Source organism: Amblyomma americanum, chromosome 5, assembly GCF_052857255.1.
Source record: "Amblyomma americanum isolate KBUSLIRL-KWMA chromosome 5, ASM5285725v1, whole genome shotgun sequence".
NCBI classification, from domain to species: domain Eukaryota; kingdom Metazoa; phylum Arthropoda; class Arachnida; order Ixodida; family Ixodidae; genus Amblyomma; species Amblyomma americanum.
In genome coordinates this window covers 202,541,783-202,556,860 of record NC_135501.1, presented here as the reverse complement: position 1 = coordinate 202,556,860, position 15,078 = coordinate 202,541,783, and the positions used below count along the sequence as shown (strand labels likewise).

The 15,078-nt window shown below is 51.1% G+C and overlaps 1 protein-coding gene across 1 annotated transcript; it reads right to left on the bottom strand.

Annotated features, from left to right (window-relative positions):
• Window positions 1–776: 776 nt before the first annotated feature.
• Window positions 777–10,023, bottom strand: LOC144135516 (tetraspanin-33-like). The gene is made up of 5 exons (XM_077668164.1): window positions 9,775–10,023; window positions 7,684–7,767; window positions 5,713–5,937; window positions 4,058–4,332; window positions 777–1,073 (listed from the first exon to the last, which is right to left on the bottom strand). The coding sequence occupies exons 1-5, from the start codon at window positions 9,964–9,966 to the stop codon at window positions 884–886; spliced, it is 966 nt and encodes a 321-aa protein (XP_077524290.1). The 5' UTR covers window positions 9,967–10,023; the 3' UTR covers window positions 777–883.
• Between the last annotated feature and the right edge of the window lie 5,055 nt (window positions 10,024–15,078).

The following is a 15,078-nucleotide window of genomic DNA, read 5'->3' as shown; positions in this document are numbered from 1 at the left end:
GGCAAACGGTTTTTTACGCAGCCCCCCATTATTTCCGACACGCGGTGCAGACTATGCAGATGGATTTTCGACCGAACGAGCTGTGTGCGCTTTCGAGTATAATTAATGTCAGCCAAGGTCGCGACTCGTCAAATTAAATTGGTATACATGGGTGAAAGGTGGGAGATAATTGGCATTTGCGTTGACGACGTTGCCGACTCCGATGATTTTGAGGAAAGTAATGGTGCATAACTGGCTCGCTAGGTCAGTGGACACCTCAATCGTGCTTTGAGGTATAGCCCCCGTCCAAACTATATAGCCCAAGTGGTTTGCTTCTAAGCTGTTTAGCGGGGCTCCCTAGCACATCTAGCAGTCGAAAGCTTGCGAGGATTGAAGCCGCAGTCATTCTTCTTCCGAGAAGTTACGGTCGCTTAAAATGCATAACGAGTCATACAGCAGGCCTCACAAGCAAACCTCTTGGGCCGTATACTTTTGACGGGGGGTGTACGTGGCGATGGTGTCCACATTACAAAAAACTTGCTTCCCCAAAATATTCCGTACTACGTAATGCTAAACATCCGGTTAAACCACCGGAGAGTACGTGACCGCACGTTCCAAAGGTTCCTAACATAGATTCTATCTGATTTAGAGGCCGGTTTGCTGGGAAAGCTTGGGCTTGAGGTCAAATCGCTGGTTTTCTTTTACACTTTTTATTTGTTAAACAGTCAGACAATTCGATATGTGCTCCCTATTATCTGCGAGCTCATTCTTCTCGCATACAATCTCCTAGCCTCTTTGTCGTCTTCGAAAATAGTGCTTCATTTAAAAATGCTGGATGGTGCCAGCGATGGCCTCAAGAACGCTTCGCTAGGGTTAGCGAAGCGAGGCCCAGGCTATAGCTAGGCTACGGAGCAGATGGCCTAGGAGCCGGCTTCGGCTGATCCCCGGCGTTGGGGGCAGCTGCGCTGGTAACTGAAGGACTTTTATCCAGCGGAGGCCCGGCGTCAACGGATGGGCGCCCGACCATGTGGTCGTAAGCGGGCGAAGGCCTCCACGTGGCCTCCGGGGACTGCCTGTTTGCCGGGTACTCGGCCCTGTGTAACGTCAGCCGAAGACAAACAGCATTAGCGGGCCTAATCAGCGCGCTTCTGGACTTACACAAAGGACATCATATCCCACCAAACGAGAATGTTTGTCGCTTTTTAAGGCGAAAGCCTTTCTCGACTCATAAGTGGCGTGGACGGAAGTTGTAGGCTGAGGCTGTCCGCAAAAGTGTTCGCACGAACTGTCAATCATAAGCAAAGAAAACTTAGAAAGTTGGGGTCTAGGTGGCAACCGAACCCGGGCCACCGGTGTGCAAGGCAGGGCGCTGCCAGTCCGCCAAGACACTTCGACGTTTGGGGCTGAATAAAGGCACGTCTAGTGAATTCACATTCTTAAAAACTTATCTTTTACATGTGTATTGAGGCCTACAAGCGTAATTATGAGCATATTAATTACAGATGTCGCAATCAAGCGAGTACGAAATTTACTCTGTTTCCCCTAAATTTCCCCTTGTGCTTGGCGTGCAGTCGAAGCTCCATCATGCGGCACCAACTGAAAACCCCCCTCGCAATGTACGGCGCTGGCCCAGCAGATGGCGCAGGTGGCGGACAGCACACAGCTTTCGCATTTGCGCACGTAAGAACACTAAAGGGCACCTCATAATTTTTTTAAAATTTAGATGGACATGTAAGAAGTTGATGCTTTTTTCGTTTGTTCTTTGTGCAACGCCTTATGAAGCTGGTGGCTGCAGAAGACGTGCAACCGGGGAGGGGGGGTAAAATTAGGCGCCCCTCCCTTTCCGCTGAGAACGATTTATCGAGGAATCACATTGGCCTTTCCCTTTTGCCTGCGACCAAAGTTAAGAAAAAAATTCCGAATATAAAAAGGTACACCCTCCGCGGTGGCTCAGTGGTTAGTGAGAAGCCTTCGGACATTTACCACATGGTGTCGGCATGCCAATCAACCCCGCACCTTCCCCCTACCCCCAACCCTACCCGGGAGGACGTGGAGGCGGACCTGTTCGGTTGCTCTGACCTGGCGAGCCAAGCGGCCCTGGTCGGGCGCGCCCGAGCAGCAGCTACCGCCAATGGGCTGCTGTAATTAGCAGCCCACCTAGCGTTTGTAAGGAACGGCCTCTTAAGGATTGCTCCACTCGCTCCCTGTACATATTTTAAACATAAAAGTTTTTCAGTCAGTTAGTGGTTATGGCTGTCGGCTGCTGACCGGAAGATGCGGGTTCGATCCCGGCCGCGGCGGTCGAATTTCGGTGGAGGCGAAATTCCAGAGGTCCCTGTACTGTGCGATGTCAGTGCACGTTGAAGAACCCCAGGCAGTCCAAATTTCCGGAGCCCTTCACTACGGCACCCCTCACAGCCTGAGTTGCTTTGGGATGTTAAGCCCGCATAAACCACTAAACCTTTCTTCCCTCCCACCAGGCTTAACAAGCGTTGATAATTAATATTCTCATGGTTACAGCTTTCTGCAGCCATTCAGAAGTGTTGTTCGACAGTTAGGCGACGCACAATTTATCTCTGCGCTCTTTTACTCCCTCCAAACCTTCGCTCACGGCGCTGTCCATTTGCCCGGCTAGTGACACAGTTACTGGGCCTTTTGTTTCCTGATCACCTCCTCTTCAGGACGCTCAGCGGCTGTGTTGTTCTGCGTCGGTTTGTGAGAGATGGTAGGTTCACAACTGGCGGCGATAGTTCTATTTACATGCAGGCTAAATATAAGACGTCTTATCTGCTCAGATTTCGGTAGAAATGCAGCTCCTGTGAAAGCTTAGAGTGAAGTGATGTAGCATTAACGGGACCTTGAACCGATCATGATGTAGAAATGAGGTGCTACACCAGCCTTGAATAACAGCACCAGAGCTACTTTTTTTAGTACCTAGACCGAAACAGGTGTGAGAAAAAATTCGGTTATATTTTGCCCCAGTCACCGCAGGCGAATATCCCGTTGTTGCCCACCTTGCTCATCATTACCAAGAAGAAACGAAGGAACCAAAAACTTGGTGTCCATGCCCCTTCAAAAGTCAAGGGAAAAGAACAAAATTCAAAAAGTAAACCAAACACGGAATAATTAGGAAATCTACAAGAGAAAGTGAGGCAGCTTGAATGCCCACATCTCAATAAACCTTCTGACGTCTGGGAGAATATACTTCATATAAGGAGCGCGCACCTCGTCCCAAAACTTGCAGCGATTACTGGATACTTTTCTTTTCAACTCAAGGTGATGTTCTTAGTGGGGGTTGGGAACTGTCCACAATTGTGCCGGTGGGAAGAGCAAATGTGCAGATTCCATTCGGTGAAGAGATAACTGGTGATCTCTTAGGGTAACGGAGTAGCTTCGAAAGGAAGGAAAGGGTATCTGGGAGCGGCAGAGAGGCAAACAGGGAGACTGAGATTAGGAATCCCGCTGTGATGGTACAGCCGCGGCTGACGACTGACTGAGGCAATGCGGTGCAAATTGTAGAGGCCCTTAACCCACAGCGGACGCAGCCTGCGTAATGCTCCTGCTGATGATCACTACCAATGTGTCATATCCGTCCTGCTTTACCAATTGAGTCATATTCTGGCATTCACTTGCATACACTTTTTTCCTTTGATGAAGTGATAAAGGAGCGGCTAAGAGAGGAAAGGAAGAAAGAGGGGCCGTAGTGGAGGGCTCCGGAATAATTTCGACCACCTTGGGATCTTTAACGAGCAGTAACATCGCACAGAACATTGCCGCTTTTGCATTTCGCTTGTACAGGATTGCAATGCACCAAATCGCCCAAACGTCTGTGCTCTTGGGCCTCGATCGAAACGCAGCCGCCGCGGTAGGGTACGAACTCGGGTACTACGGATCAGTAGCCGAGCGCTCTAACCACTGAGCCGACACGGCGGGTTAATTTTTAGCAGTAGTGAAATCTGGCTCCTGCCGATTATGATAGAAGGGTAACGTCCGCCCTTCTTGTCTCGTCCACTCCTATCCTTGTCTTCATATTGCAGAGCGAGTGACTGTGCCGAGGTGTCCCGAAAGCCTCACTCACCCCGGCTTGGCCTCCCTGGTGACGAGGCGGCTTCTGGCGGCGGCCACCTCGTCCAGTGCCTCTCGGCGCGCTAGGGACGGCCGGCAGCCGGTCGCCATGCGTTTGTAGTAGCGGTCGTAGAGGCGCGTCAGCGAGATCACCTCGTCGTGCACCGTGGTGGCCATCTTGCGCAGCACCGCCAGCGTTACGCTAAGCACTGTGCCCACGACGATCATCATGATCGTGTTGGAGCGCAGGTAGGTCACCATGGCGTCCACGCAGTTACGCGTATAGATCTGCGCCAGTCGACAAAAACACGGGGGGAAAGATGCCGGCTTCTAACCGCGAAGACAATACACTCACTCTAGAGCGAAAGCGACACCGCAATACCACACACCCTCTACACATTCTCGCTAACCATAATGCCGACCATCACGGTAATGCCTCTTGATAGCCGGCCGTTAATCTGCGTGCTCTACGCACAGTCGTCCACAGGCCTGTCTAGATCACTCGAACTCCGCGCCGACTGCGCTCCGCAGCGCGTACAGTGACGTCAGTGCCTGGTTCAAGATAACTCATCTTTGAGTGCCGTCTGAGCATCAGATCTGCGCAATCTCGAACCAGGCGCTGTCACTAGACGTCGCTCTGCGCGCTGCGGAGCGCAGACGGCACGGAGCTCGAGCGCTCCAGACAGGTCTGTGGGCGACTGTACAAAAAACGGCGTATTGACCTGCCAACAACGATCTTTTCAGGCCACGTGATTCTGACTGGTACCACGACGGCCGCTATAGACAGTCTTGTTTGAACATTCTTAAAATCAGGGTGCCGAAAAGTGGAGAATTATATTTGTTAAACAGACTTCAAATCTTGTCGAACAGTGAGTTATTGAATGCGCGCCTGTTTTTGTGCAAACATTCTTGACAGTATATCATGGTGCTGCCACAAAGAGTTACGACAACCTCCACTGCTCAGTTTACTTTCCTGCTTGTGACAATACAGCAGTGATTTGGGCTCGTGTGTGTACCTTCATCCATCGAATAAGCGCATAGAAGACAAACAACAAAAGGATTTGTTTGCGTGCCCTTCTACTGGCCTCGTCTTCTGAGCACTTGCGCAAAAGGGAAATCAGTGGTATTGCATGCAGAAACCAAAACTTCTCTCGGTTAAACCCACAATTTCCTTTTTCATTCTCTTTGCTCCCTTCGACAGCTTTAAAACCCAGTAAGTTTGTAAAATATTAGTTTTAACTCCTAAAATCCTATGAATCTAAGTGAAAAATCTCGTTTCGGCTTATCTTACCTTTAAAATTTCCTGAAAAAAATACAGAAAAATTCCTCGGAGCGAACAGCACTGAGGGTCCATATTCTCTCGAAAGGTGCATTTGTAGTTATATCCCCCAACATTCGGGAGCCTTGATGTTAACACACAACTATGCCAAATGTTATAACAAAGTGAATTTTGCGGCGCCCCAACAAGACTAACTACGTAGGGACTCTCAGGCACAATACGTCTCTTCTCCGATTAACCGCGCGTTTTGAGAACTAAGTGGTTCAGTCAGCCCTGCTTTGTCCATTTTAATCCTAGAATTCTGGAATTTCTTTACGGAAAGTGGTACCGCAATCTTATCCGCGACTCCGAAAGATGTCGCGACATTTGTTGGTGGCGAGAGGGCGCACCTTCCTCCAGGCCTCCTGCTCGGGGACGTTGAGGACGCCACGGCCGCAGAAGCGGTGCTTGAGCCTCGTCTCAATGTCGAGGCGTTCACCTTCCTGCCGCTTGCAGCACGAGGCCGGCACCGAGCACCGCTCCGTGCTAGGGTTGTACTTGGAGCAGTTGAAGTAGATGTTGTGGTCCCAGTCCCGGTAGCGCTCACTCGTCACGCCGCAACACTCGAAAAAAGCCTGCGCCGCACGTATACATCATCATCGCCATCAGTATCGTCACTATCATCCCCACAACATTCATCATCAACATCATCAGCCTGGCTACGCCCTCTGCAGGGCAAACGCCTCTCCCAAACCCGCCGCGGTGGCTCAGTGTTTAGCGCTCTCGGCTACTGATCCGGAGTACCCGGGTTCGAACCCGACCGCGGCGGCGGCGGCGGTGTTTCGATGGAGGCGAAACGCTAAGGCGCCGGTGCGATGTCAGTGCACGTTAAAGATCCCCAGGTGGTCGAAATTATCCCGAAGACCTCCGCTACGGCACCTCTTTCTTCCTTTCTTCTCTTAGTCCCTCCTGTATCTCTTCCCTAACGGCGCGGTTCACGTGTCCGCCGATATGGCGCAGTATCCGTCTCACATATCGGCAGACACCTGAACCGCGCTTCAGGGGAAGGGATAAAGGAGGGGAGTTACAGAAAAAAAGCAGAAAGAGGTGCCGTAGTTAAGGTCTCCGGAATGATTTCAACCACGTGGGGATCTTTAACGTGAACTGACATCGCACAGCACGCGGGCGCCTAATGCGATTCGCCTCTATCGAAACGCGGCCGCCGCGGTCGGGTTCGAACTCGGGCACTTCGGATCAGTAGCCGAGCGTCCTAACCACTGAGCCACCGCGGCGGGTCTTTCAACGGCGACTTCTGGCAGTGGTGGTAGCGATGAAAAACTCTTTTAATGCTTAAAAAATGGTCAGGCTTAGCTTGGTTAAGCCAAGAATGCGTTGCATATCTCGATGGAGTTCCGTGCTGCTGCGTTGACTCGATAGGCTATTAACTCGATCGCCATTGAAACTGCCCGTGTAGCAGCGCTCGATCGCCTTTGAGTCGATAGACTATCGGTTCGAGGGCCCTCGAAATGCCCGTGTGACAGGGGTATAAGACTGTCCCGGCGAAGGAGCGCAGCTCTTTTATACATATGCCGTGACCTCAATCATAGCGCAGCGCCCCTAGCGGGAGGAGCGGGAGCCAGGTGGTGGCTGCGGCCGCGCGCGACCGCGCCAGTTGGGGCCCAGCTTTTCCTCCGTGACGTCACGCGCAGTCGCAGCGCCCCTAGCGGGAGGAGCGGGAGTCAGGTGGTGGCTGCGGCCGCGCGCGACCGCGCGAGTTGGGGCCCAGCTTTTCCTCCGGCTGTCGTGACGTCACGTCACGTGGTTGCGCTAAAGGTCAATGGTGGCGCCTGGCCGCGCCCAAGGGCTGAACTGAGTGATTGCAATATGCAACGCATAAAAGAGAGTTTGGGTGTCAGAAGACATCGTACAGCACCCGGGCGCCTTAGCGTTTTTCCTCCATAAAAACGCACTGATCGCGGTGGCGTCAGTGCACGTTAAAGATCCCCAGGGGGTCGAAATTATTCCGGAGCCCTCCACTACGGCACCCCTTCCTTTCTTCTTTCACTCCCTCCTTTATCCCTTCCCTTACGGCGTGGTTCAGGTGTCCAACGATATATGAGACAGATACTGCGCCATTTCCTTTCCCCCAAAAAAACAATTATTACAGCTCGCGTGCACCTGCTGGTGACTGTGACAGTTGCGAAGCCGATGATCACGAAGTCATGACTATCAGTCAATGCTATTCTTGAGTGGCCTCCTTCGATGTGCGTCTGTGGCTTTGTTATTGACTGGTATCCGACTATGGCCGTATGGTTTGGACAGAACACGACCTCTGCGACGCGAAAGCCGAGAGTAAAAAGCGGCTATTCAGCGCAGCTCACCTGGGCATAGTCGACGAGACGCGCGTAGTCGGGGTTGTCCCGGTAGCTCACTATCAGGTCGATGGTGAACACGCTGTTCACACTCTGCGAAGACCAAGGTAGCCCGAGAAACAATGGCGAGGTGAAGGGTAAGGACATGAGGTTCGGATCTGTTCAAAATCTGTGCAGCGAAAAGAGAAACTAGTGCGATATTGCTGCGTCTTGCGCACTGTCTCAACCACTACAAAGGCTAAGTACTATATTGACATCTGTGCAAGGTACGTCTAACGCAGTTAAAGCCGTGTTGTGCCGTGGGAGAGGCCTTTGTCGTGCAGCGGGCATTGAAAGGCTGATGATGATGATGATGATGATGATGATGATGATGATGATGATGATGATGAAGCAAAGAGAGTAAGAAACAATCCGACCGATTTTTACTCTCAATCAGCCCTCGTATACGACTCTTCTACCTTCTGTCGTCATCAACCTTAGGCCGACTATTCGTGGGTAGACAACCGCGCTGCTTGGAGGAGATAGCTGGCTATCCCTGTTGGCTCGGGAGTGTGCTCTAGGTACTATGAAACCGCAGGATAAGAGGTTAAGTGCACCCCTTCGCACCTTCGGGACGATGTGACAACACTTTTGACCAATTAGAATAACACTCCCGTGTTAAGTCTAAGTGTACTGGCACAGTAAGGTCGCTTTGCAGTGACATCTGCATTATTTCGGTTTTGAGAAGCGAATATTTCAGTTGGCAGTTTGTTCAGTCCGAAAGAAACAGCGCCCTGTTGTTCTGCTGGCCAGTTGCGACGTCTTATCAGCGATCTGCGGGACGTTTCAAACAAGACCACGAAAAGTACAGGTATCGCTATAATTTCTAGGCTGGGGGCGACAGCGATAAGTCTGCGAGTATTCCGGAGAGCAGTTCCGTAAACTATCTGATTAGATAACGAAAAGGGCGGAACGTTATCTTAAATTATACGTTCCGCTAGTGTCATACACATGGCGTCTGTCTCTCGCTTCACTCAACGGTCGAGTGCCTCAGACGGGCGCACACTGGCGTCCTTACGATAAGTGTTCGGGCCTTTTCACGTAGGATGGGAGTTGTCGCAGGATCCCTCGGTGGGAACTCCCGGCGAAGCGCAAGTTGGTGATTCGGGAGGAAAATGCAACAAGGAGGAGTGGGATCCTGGAATAGGGACTCCACTCATTCCATCAGCTATCATTTTGTGCAAACAAATGTTCTATCCCTCTCTCTCTGACTTCTCAGGAGTGCACCTCACCTCTTATCCTGCGCTTTCATAGTACCTTGAGCACGCTCCCGAGCCAACGGGCACAGCCAGCTATCTCCTCCAAGCGGCTCGGTTGTCCACCCCCGAACAGTCGGCCTAAGGTTGATGACGACAGAAGGTAGAAGGGTCGTATACGAGGGCTGATTGAGAGTAAAAATCGTACTCTCTTTGCTTCATCATCATCAACCTGACTACGCCCACTGCACGGCATAGGCCTCTCCCATGTCTCTCTAATTAACCCTGTCCTTCGGCAGCTGCGCCCACCGTATCCCCGCAGACTTCTTAATCTTATCCGCCCACCTAACTTTCTGCCGCCTGCTGCTACGCTTGCGTTCTCTCGGAATTCACTCCGTTACCCTTAAGGACCAGCGGTTAGTTTGCCTTCCCATTACATGCCCTGCCCAAGTCGATTTCTTCCTCGATTTCGACTAAGATGTCATTAACCCGGGTTTGTTCTCGCACCCACTCTGCCCGCTTCCGGTCTCTTAACGTTGTATAATTTTTCTTTCCATAGCTCGCTGCGTTGTCCTTAATTTAAGCTAAACCGTTTTCGTTAGCTTCCACGTTTCCGCCCTATAGGCGAGCGCCCGTAAGACATAGATATCGTATACTTTTCTCTTGAGGGATATTGGTAAACTGCCAATCATGATCTGACAACCCACCATATGCCCTCCACCCCATTCTTACTCTTCTAGTTATTTCCCTCTCGTGATCCGGATCAGCGGTTCCTACGTTTCCTTCAGTAAATACCGGATTATAGGTTTGGGCCCAAACAAAAGCCGTTATGCGACCTCCCAGAAATGCGCCAAACTGCGCTCACACTGCTGCCAGCCATGGGGATGAAGAAGGAGCCGAGGATGAACAGCCCGTTCAAGATCACCAGCACCCGGATGCCCCGGATGTACCAGGTGAGGAAGTAGACGTTCTCGCGCAGCGCCCCCATGAAGCCCATGAAGCTGATGAAGAGGAGCACGCCCGAGACCAGCAGCACCGTCACCTGGATCTCCACCATGAAGCTGACGAGCAGGGATTGACTCCTAAAGGATATCTCGTCTCGACGCTCCACGATGGTGACGACCTGCGACACAGGGAACGTATTGCAGACTCCGTGCGACGATGCGCGTGTCCGTGGTGTTTCTTTTGCCGGCCGTGCTTTAACTTAAACGGACACTGAGAAGGGGTTCATTAATTTCGTTCTCATTATCTTTCTTGCGGCTCTTTATGCATATTCTGATGTTTGTCCGACAGCAAAACTTCCCCAGCCATTCAGTTCAAACTCGTTATCTCAAGACCGAAAGGGACCCCGTGATCACCGTTTGGAAGTCAATCCCATACAAAAACGTCCTATAGGCGTCTGTGGAAAAAGATATGTCCGTCTATGGCCTTTTATGAACGTCTATAAGCACCCACAGAGGTGCTTATTGCCAGCTATTGAAAAATCTATGCCACTAAAGCTATAGCTTTGGAACCATACAATTGTCTTAAGCTCTCTATAGAAAAATATATCAGCCTGTATAGACAGCTATAGACAGAAATAGGAAAGGTCTATAGCTATTTGGGCCAAAATTTTATAGCCGGCCATAGGACATTTTTGTATGGGATAGAGTGGCGTAGCCTAATCTCAGTGATCCGCACGGTACAAGCTGTCTTGACGCTCAGTGGTCTCCTTGTGAAAACTTGGAAGGGATACTTAAGGTCTGCCTTAACTGTATGACGTGGTAGCGCTGATGGGCTGATGCCCATATATGCTCATTTAATGATTCTCTACATTGGTAGACCGCTGGTAGACCTAAAACCACCTTTGGCGCAGTGGAGTGGTGCAGCGGTTGAGCGATGTGCCACTGTTTCAAACACAGCCACTGGTGGAGCTTGCGAGACCCAGGCTGCCCTTTCCCGGCAACCTCTGGCGACCAGTCGTTAATTTAACTGCCACCTGCCACAGTGACAGTTTGCTCACATTTCGGTGGGCAAGATGCGATGACGTCACAAGCGCACCTCTGGAGATTTCTCTGGGGATTTTTCGCTCACCTGACTGCAGGCGATGATGCCGGGTTTTCCGCTGAACGGGAGGCCCCTTAGCGCTGCTGCTCTAAAACTGCCTGCGGTAGTGACACCTGTATTTCGTTTCATGACCTATTCAAGCCCGGAACGCCACCGTTTCCAGTAAAAGTAGCGCCTTTTTTATTTATTATAATCATCATCTTCGCCAGCCTGACTACGTCCACTGCAGGACAAAGGCTTTTCCCATACTTCCCCGGTTAACCCTGCCCTAGAACGCGATAGACTATCACGCAGCTGGGCAAACTTCAATTTGTCCATAGTTTTCCTTTACCGTGGCTTCCGCATTCATTCGACGGATGGATTCTGCCAGTCTACACTGAAGGCCCGCCTGAGTTACAGGACCATTCAAGGCACGCAATTTCCGGTTCCCATTCCGCAGCCAGCATGCCCCTTATTCTTCCCTCCCCCCTGGACCCCTTGAGAGTTGGAAGCCTAATATACTGCTATGGTCACATACAACCCGAGAATAAAGCGGCGAAAGCCTCTTAAAGGAGGTACTACAGCCAATGGAATCAACCGGTTGTCGCGACATCACGGTTAATCTGTTGTAGTCGTGAAGTATGGTTAATCCCCTCAGACCTGATATCATCCGCGATGCCACGCTAGCAAGAGATTTAAGCACTACGTCATGACAATTGATGAATGCCATTGCATGCCTTAAGGGTCTCCGTTAGGGGACATTCGCCGCTTCATTCCTGACTTCTATCCTGCTCTATCGCGGCAAAACAGACGCTACTTCGCCGGAATGCGAGTGAAAGGCAGAAACCCTATAATTGAGGCTGATATCGGCCGCTCTACATGTACCGACGCGTAGCAAGAGCTCAGCTGAGTGGCTAAGGGGCCAATAACTTTATTTCGATGGGCAAGGCCAGTTTGGCGAAATAATGTCGATGATGGCTAATTTTTATGGCGCAAGGGCATCTATGGGTAAAAATCGCCATGACACAAGATTTTCTTTTTTTTTTCTTATTATAAGGTGGTGTCGAAGACCCCATTTCTCAAGCATTTCAACCTAAAGAAGCCGACAACCGGGCATGGGAAAGCTTGTGCCCATTGTATCCCCTGTGGGAACCTGGCGGCAGTGGGGATCGAAACCCGCACTTCCCACATGCGGCGAAATAACGTCATCGCTGACGTGTTTGGGTCTACGCGAGGTTGAATCAAGTCTATATTTTAACGCGATAGCGTTAAAGGCCCAGTTCACCAGAAAATTTGATGTCGGTGTTGACGGCGTCGGCGTTGTGCGCGAAAAAATCACGGGCATGGCTCTGGCAGGTGGTCCCCAAAGAGCAACCTGGGAGGTTGGTGGGTCACTTGGGTCACGTGACTTCTCGGTGCCATCACAATTTGCCCACCGGAAAGCAACACCCCCCCCCCCTCCCTCACAGAAGCCGATCCCCACGCAAAGGGAAAGCATACACCCCGTGGAAAAACCAGTGGACACCATTCGGCACTGGGTTGGAACTCCGCAAGTGCCGCATGCGAGGTGGGTGCTCGAGCCACGAAGCCACCACAGCGCTGGCTTCGCAATGCAAAGGCATATGTGTGTTCACTCACGCATACGAAGACGACCATGCAGTTCACGGCGAACATGAGCAGGTTGAGGAACACGAGAGGCACTCTGTGCAGCGGGTTCACGTCGATGATCAGCGTCGACTCGTCGGGCTTGGGCGTCGGGATCTCCTGCATGGCGACGACCCACTCTCGCTGACCCTGCGGGAAAGATCAGGGCTACGTCCCAGGGGCTCGCGCCGCGTGCCTTCTTGAGGCTGCCGCCGCTCGGAACCGTAGCGCGAGCCTTTAAATGGCGATGATAATGCTACAGTCCTGAGCTGACGATTGAGGTGGTGATACTGGTTGTTTCCTTTACAATTGGTCGCTACTAAAAACTGGTGCTGCGTAGCTAAAAAGAAAACAGAAACGAAAGCAAGAAAGCAGAAAAACGAAAAATAAAGAGAAAAACACTCTGCATGTTTGATGACTCTGAGCAGAGTTTCACAGCTACTCGTCATCATCATCAGCCTGACTACGCCCACTGCAGGGCACAGGCATCTCCCATATCTCTCCATTTAAACATGTCCTTTGCCAGCTGCGGCCACCTTATCCCCGCAAACTTCTCTTGAATCTCATCCACCCACCTAACCTTCTGCCGCCCCATGCTAGGCTTCCCTTCCCTTGTGATCCAGTCTGTTACCGTTAAAGACATCGGTTATCCTGCCTTCGCATTCATTACATGCTCTGCCCAAGCCCATGACTAATATGACAAAGAAAAACTGGGTTACAAATTACGATATCTTCCTCAGCGATATCCACTTCATTACTGGTTTTTCTTTTTAACCTTTCGCCGTCTCACATCGTCATCATCATCACCAGCCTGAATACATCCACTGCAGGGCAAAGGCCTCTCCCATGTCTCTCCAGTTAACCCTGTCCTTTGCCAGCTGCGCCCATCCTATGCCTGCGAACTTCTTTATCCGCCCACCTAACCTTCTGCCGCCTCCTGCTACGCTTGCCTTCTCTTGGAATCCACTCCGTTACCCTTAAGGACCAGCGGTTATCCTGCCTTCGCATTACATGCCCTGCCCAAGCCCATTTATTCCTCTTGATTCCGACTAGGATGTCTTTAACCCGCGTTTGTTCCCTCACCCACTCTGCCCGCTTCCGGTCTCTTAACCTTACACCTATAATTTTTCATTCCATGGCTCACTGCGTTGTTCTTAGCTTAAGCTGAACTCTTTTCGTTAGCCTCCACGTTTCTGCCCCGTAGGGGAGTACCGGTAAGATTATGCTGTTGCACACTTTCCTCTTGAGGGATACTGGTAAACTGCCATTCACGACCTGAGAGAACCTGCCATATGCGCTCCCCCCCATTCTTATCCTTCTAGTTATTTCCCTCTCATGATCCGGATCAGCTGTCACTACCTGCCCTAAGTAGACGTATTCCTTTACCACTTCCAACACCTCGCTACCAATTGTGAACTGCTATTCCCCAATACAGCACACGTATTTATTCCTGGAAAGCCTTTATGCCTGGTGTGTCTTCCAGTGTTCACATCGAAGTCGTTCACTGTAAGCGTCATGTGCCTCCACCACGAAGTATGATAGACTGGAGCGGCGACTCTCGCCAGCCGCAATGCATTCGGTAGGCGCGTTTCTGCTACACAAACGCTTTGTACGTGTCCGACACTAAGCGTTTTCTGTACTCAATCCCGTCGCTTCCCTTAGCCCGCCAACGCGACTAAGCGCACGCTATCACCCTTTCGCTATTCTCCTTGCAGATTGGATTGGATTGTAAAACATTTAATTCGTCAGAAAAGGCAGAATGCAGACGATCCGTGCTAGGTGGCTATCAGTCCACGGCTGACAGCGACCTGGGTAGCCCATTCAATGACCCGGGTTTGAACTCCCAAGTCTGAGCTGACCAACACGGCCTCCCACTGCTCGAGAGTAGGAACCTGTATCAGAGATTTCGGGGGCGGCTCCTCTTTGCAATTCCACAATAGGTGATCATAAGTGGCTAAATCACCACATAACGTACATGCAGGGTCGTATTCACCGGGGTATAATTTTGACAACAGGTAAGGCGTCATGAAGGATCGCGTCTGGAGTCGCCTCCAAGTGGTCTCCTGCTCCTGCTCCTTATTAAAGGCTTTGCAGAACTCTCGAACTTATCTTTGCACAACTAGCGAAAGTCCCTTGATTTTGAAACTACCGCCATTCTTCGAACTTTGGCGCTGGAGCGCCGACCCTCACACTTCCTCCTCGCCCGCCTCTCTCTTAGGCGGGCGATAAGAAAATTTCGATATTTATCTAAAAACGTGGTACGTGCCGTGTTTTAGTCGGCAGCTAACTTGAAACGAAAATCGTCTTCCTTTTTATGTACTCCATGGAAACCGTCAGAAAATTGAAGGGGCTGTTAAGCTGCGCCTTAAGGGCATGATGCAATTAAGTAATTCCCATATGTGCAGAAGGTCATTCTCTACTTCACGTTAATAGACCCATGTGAGTCCTCATACTCCTCCGGGGCGCAGTGGTGCAGCTGTTAACCGATGCGCCACTGCCC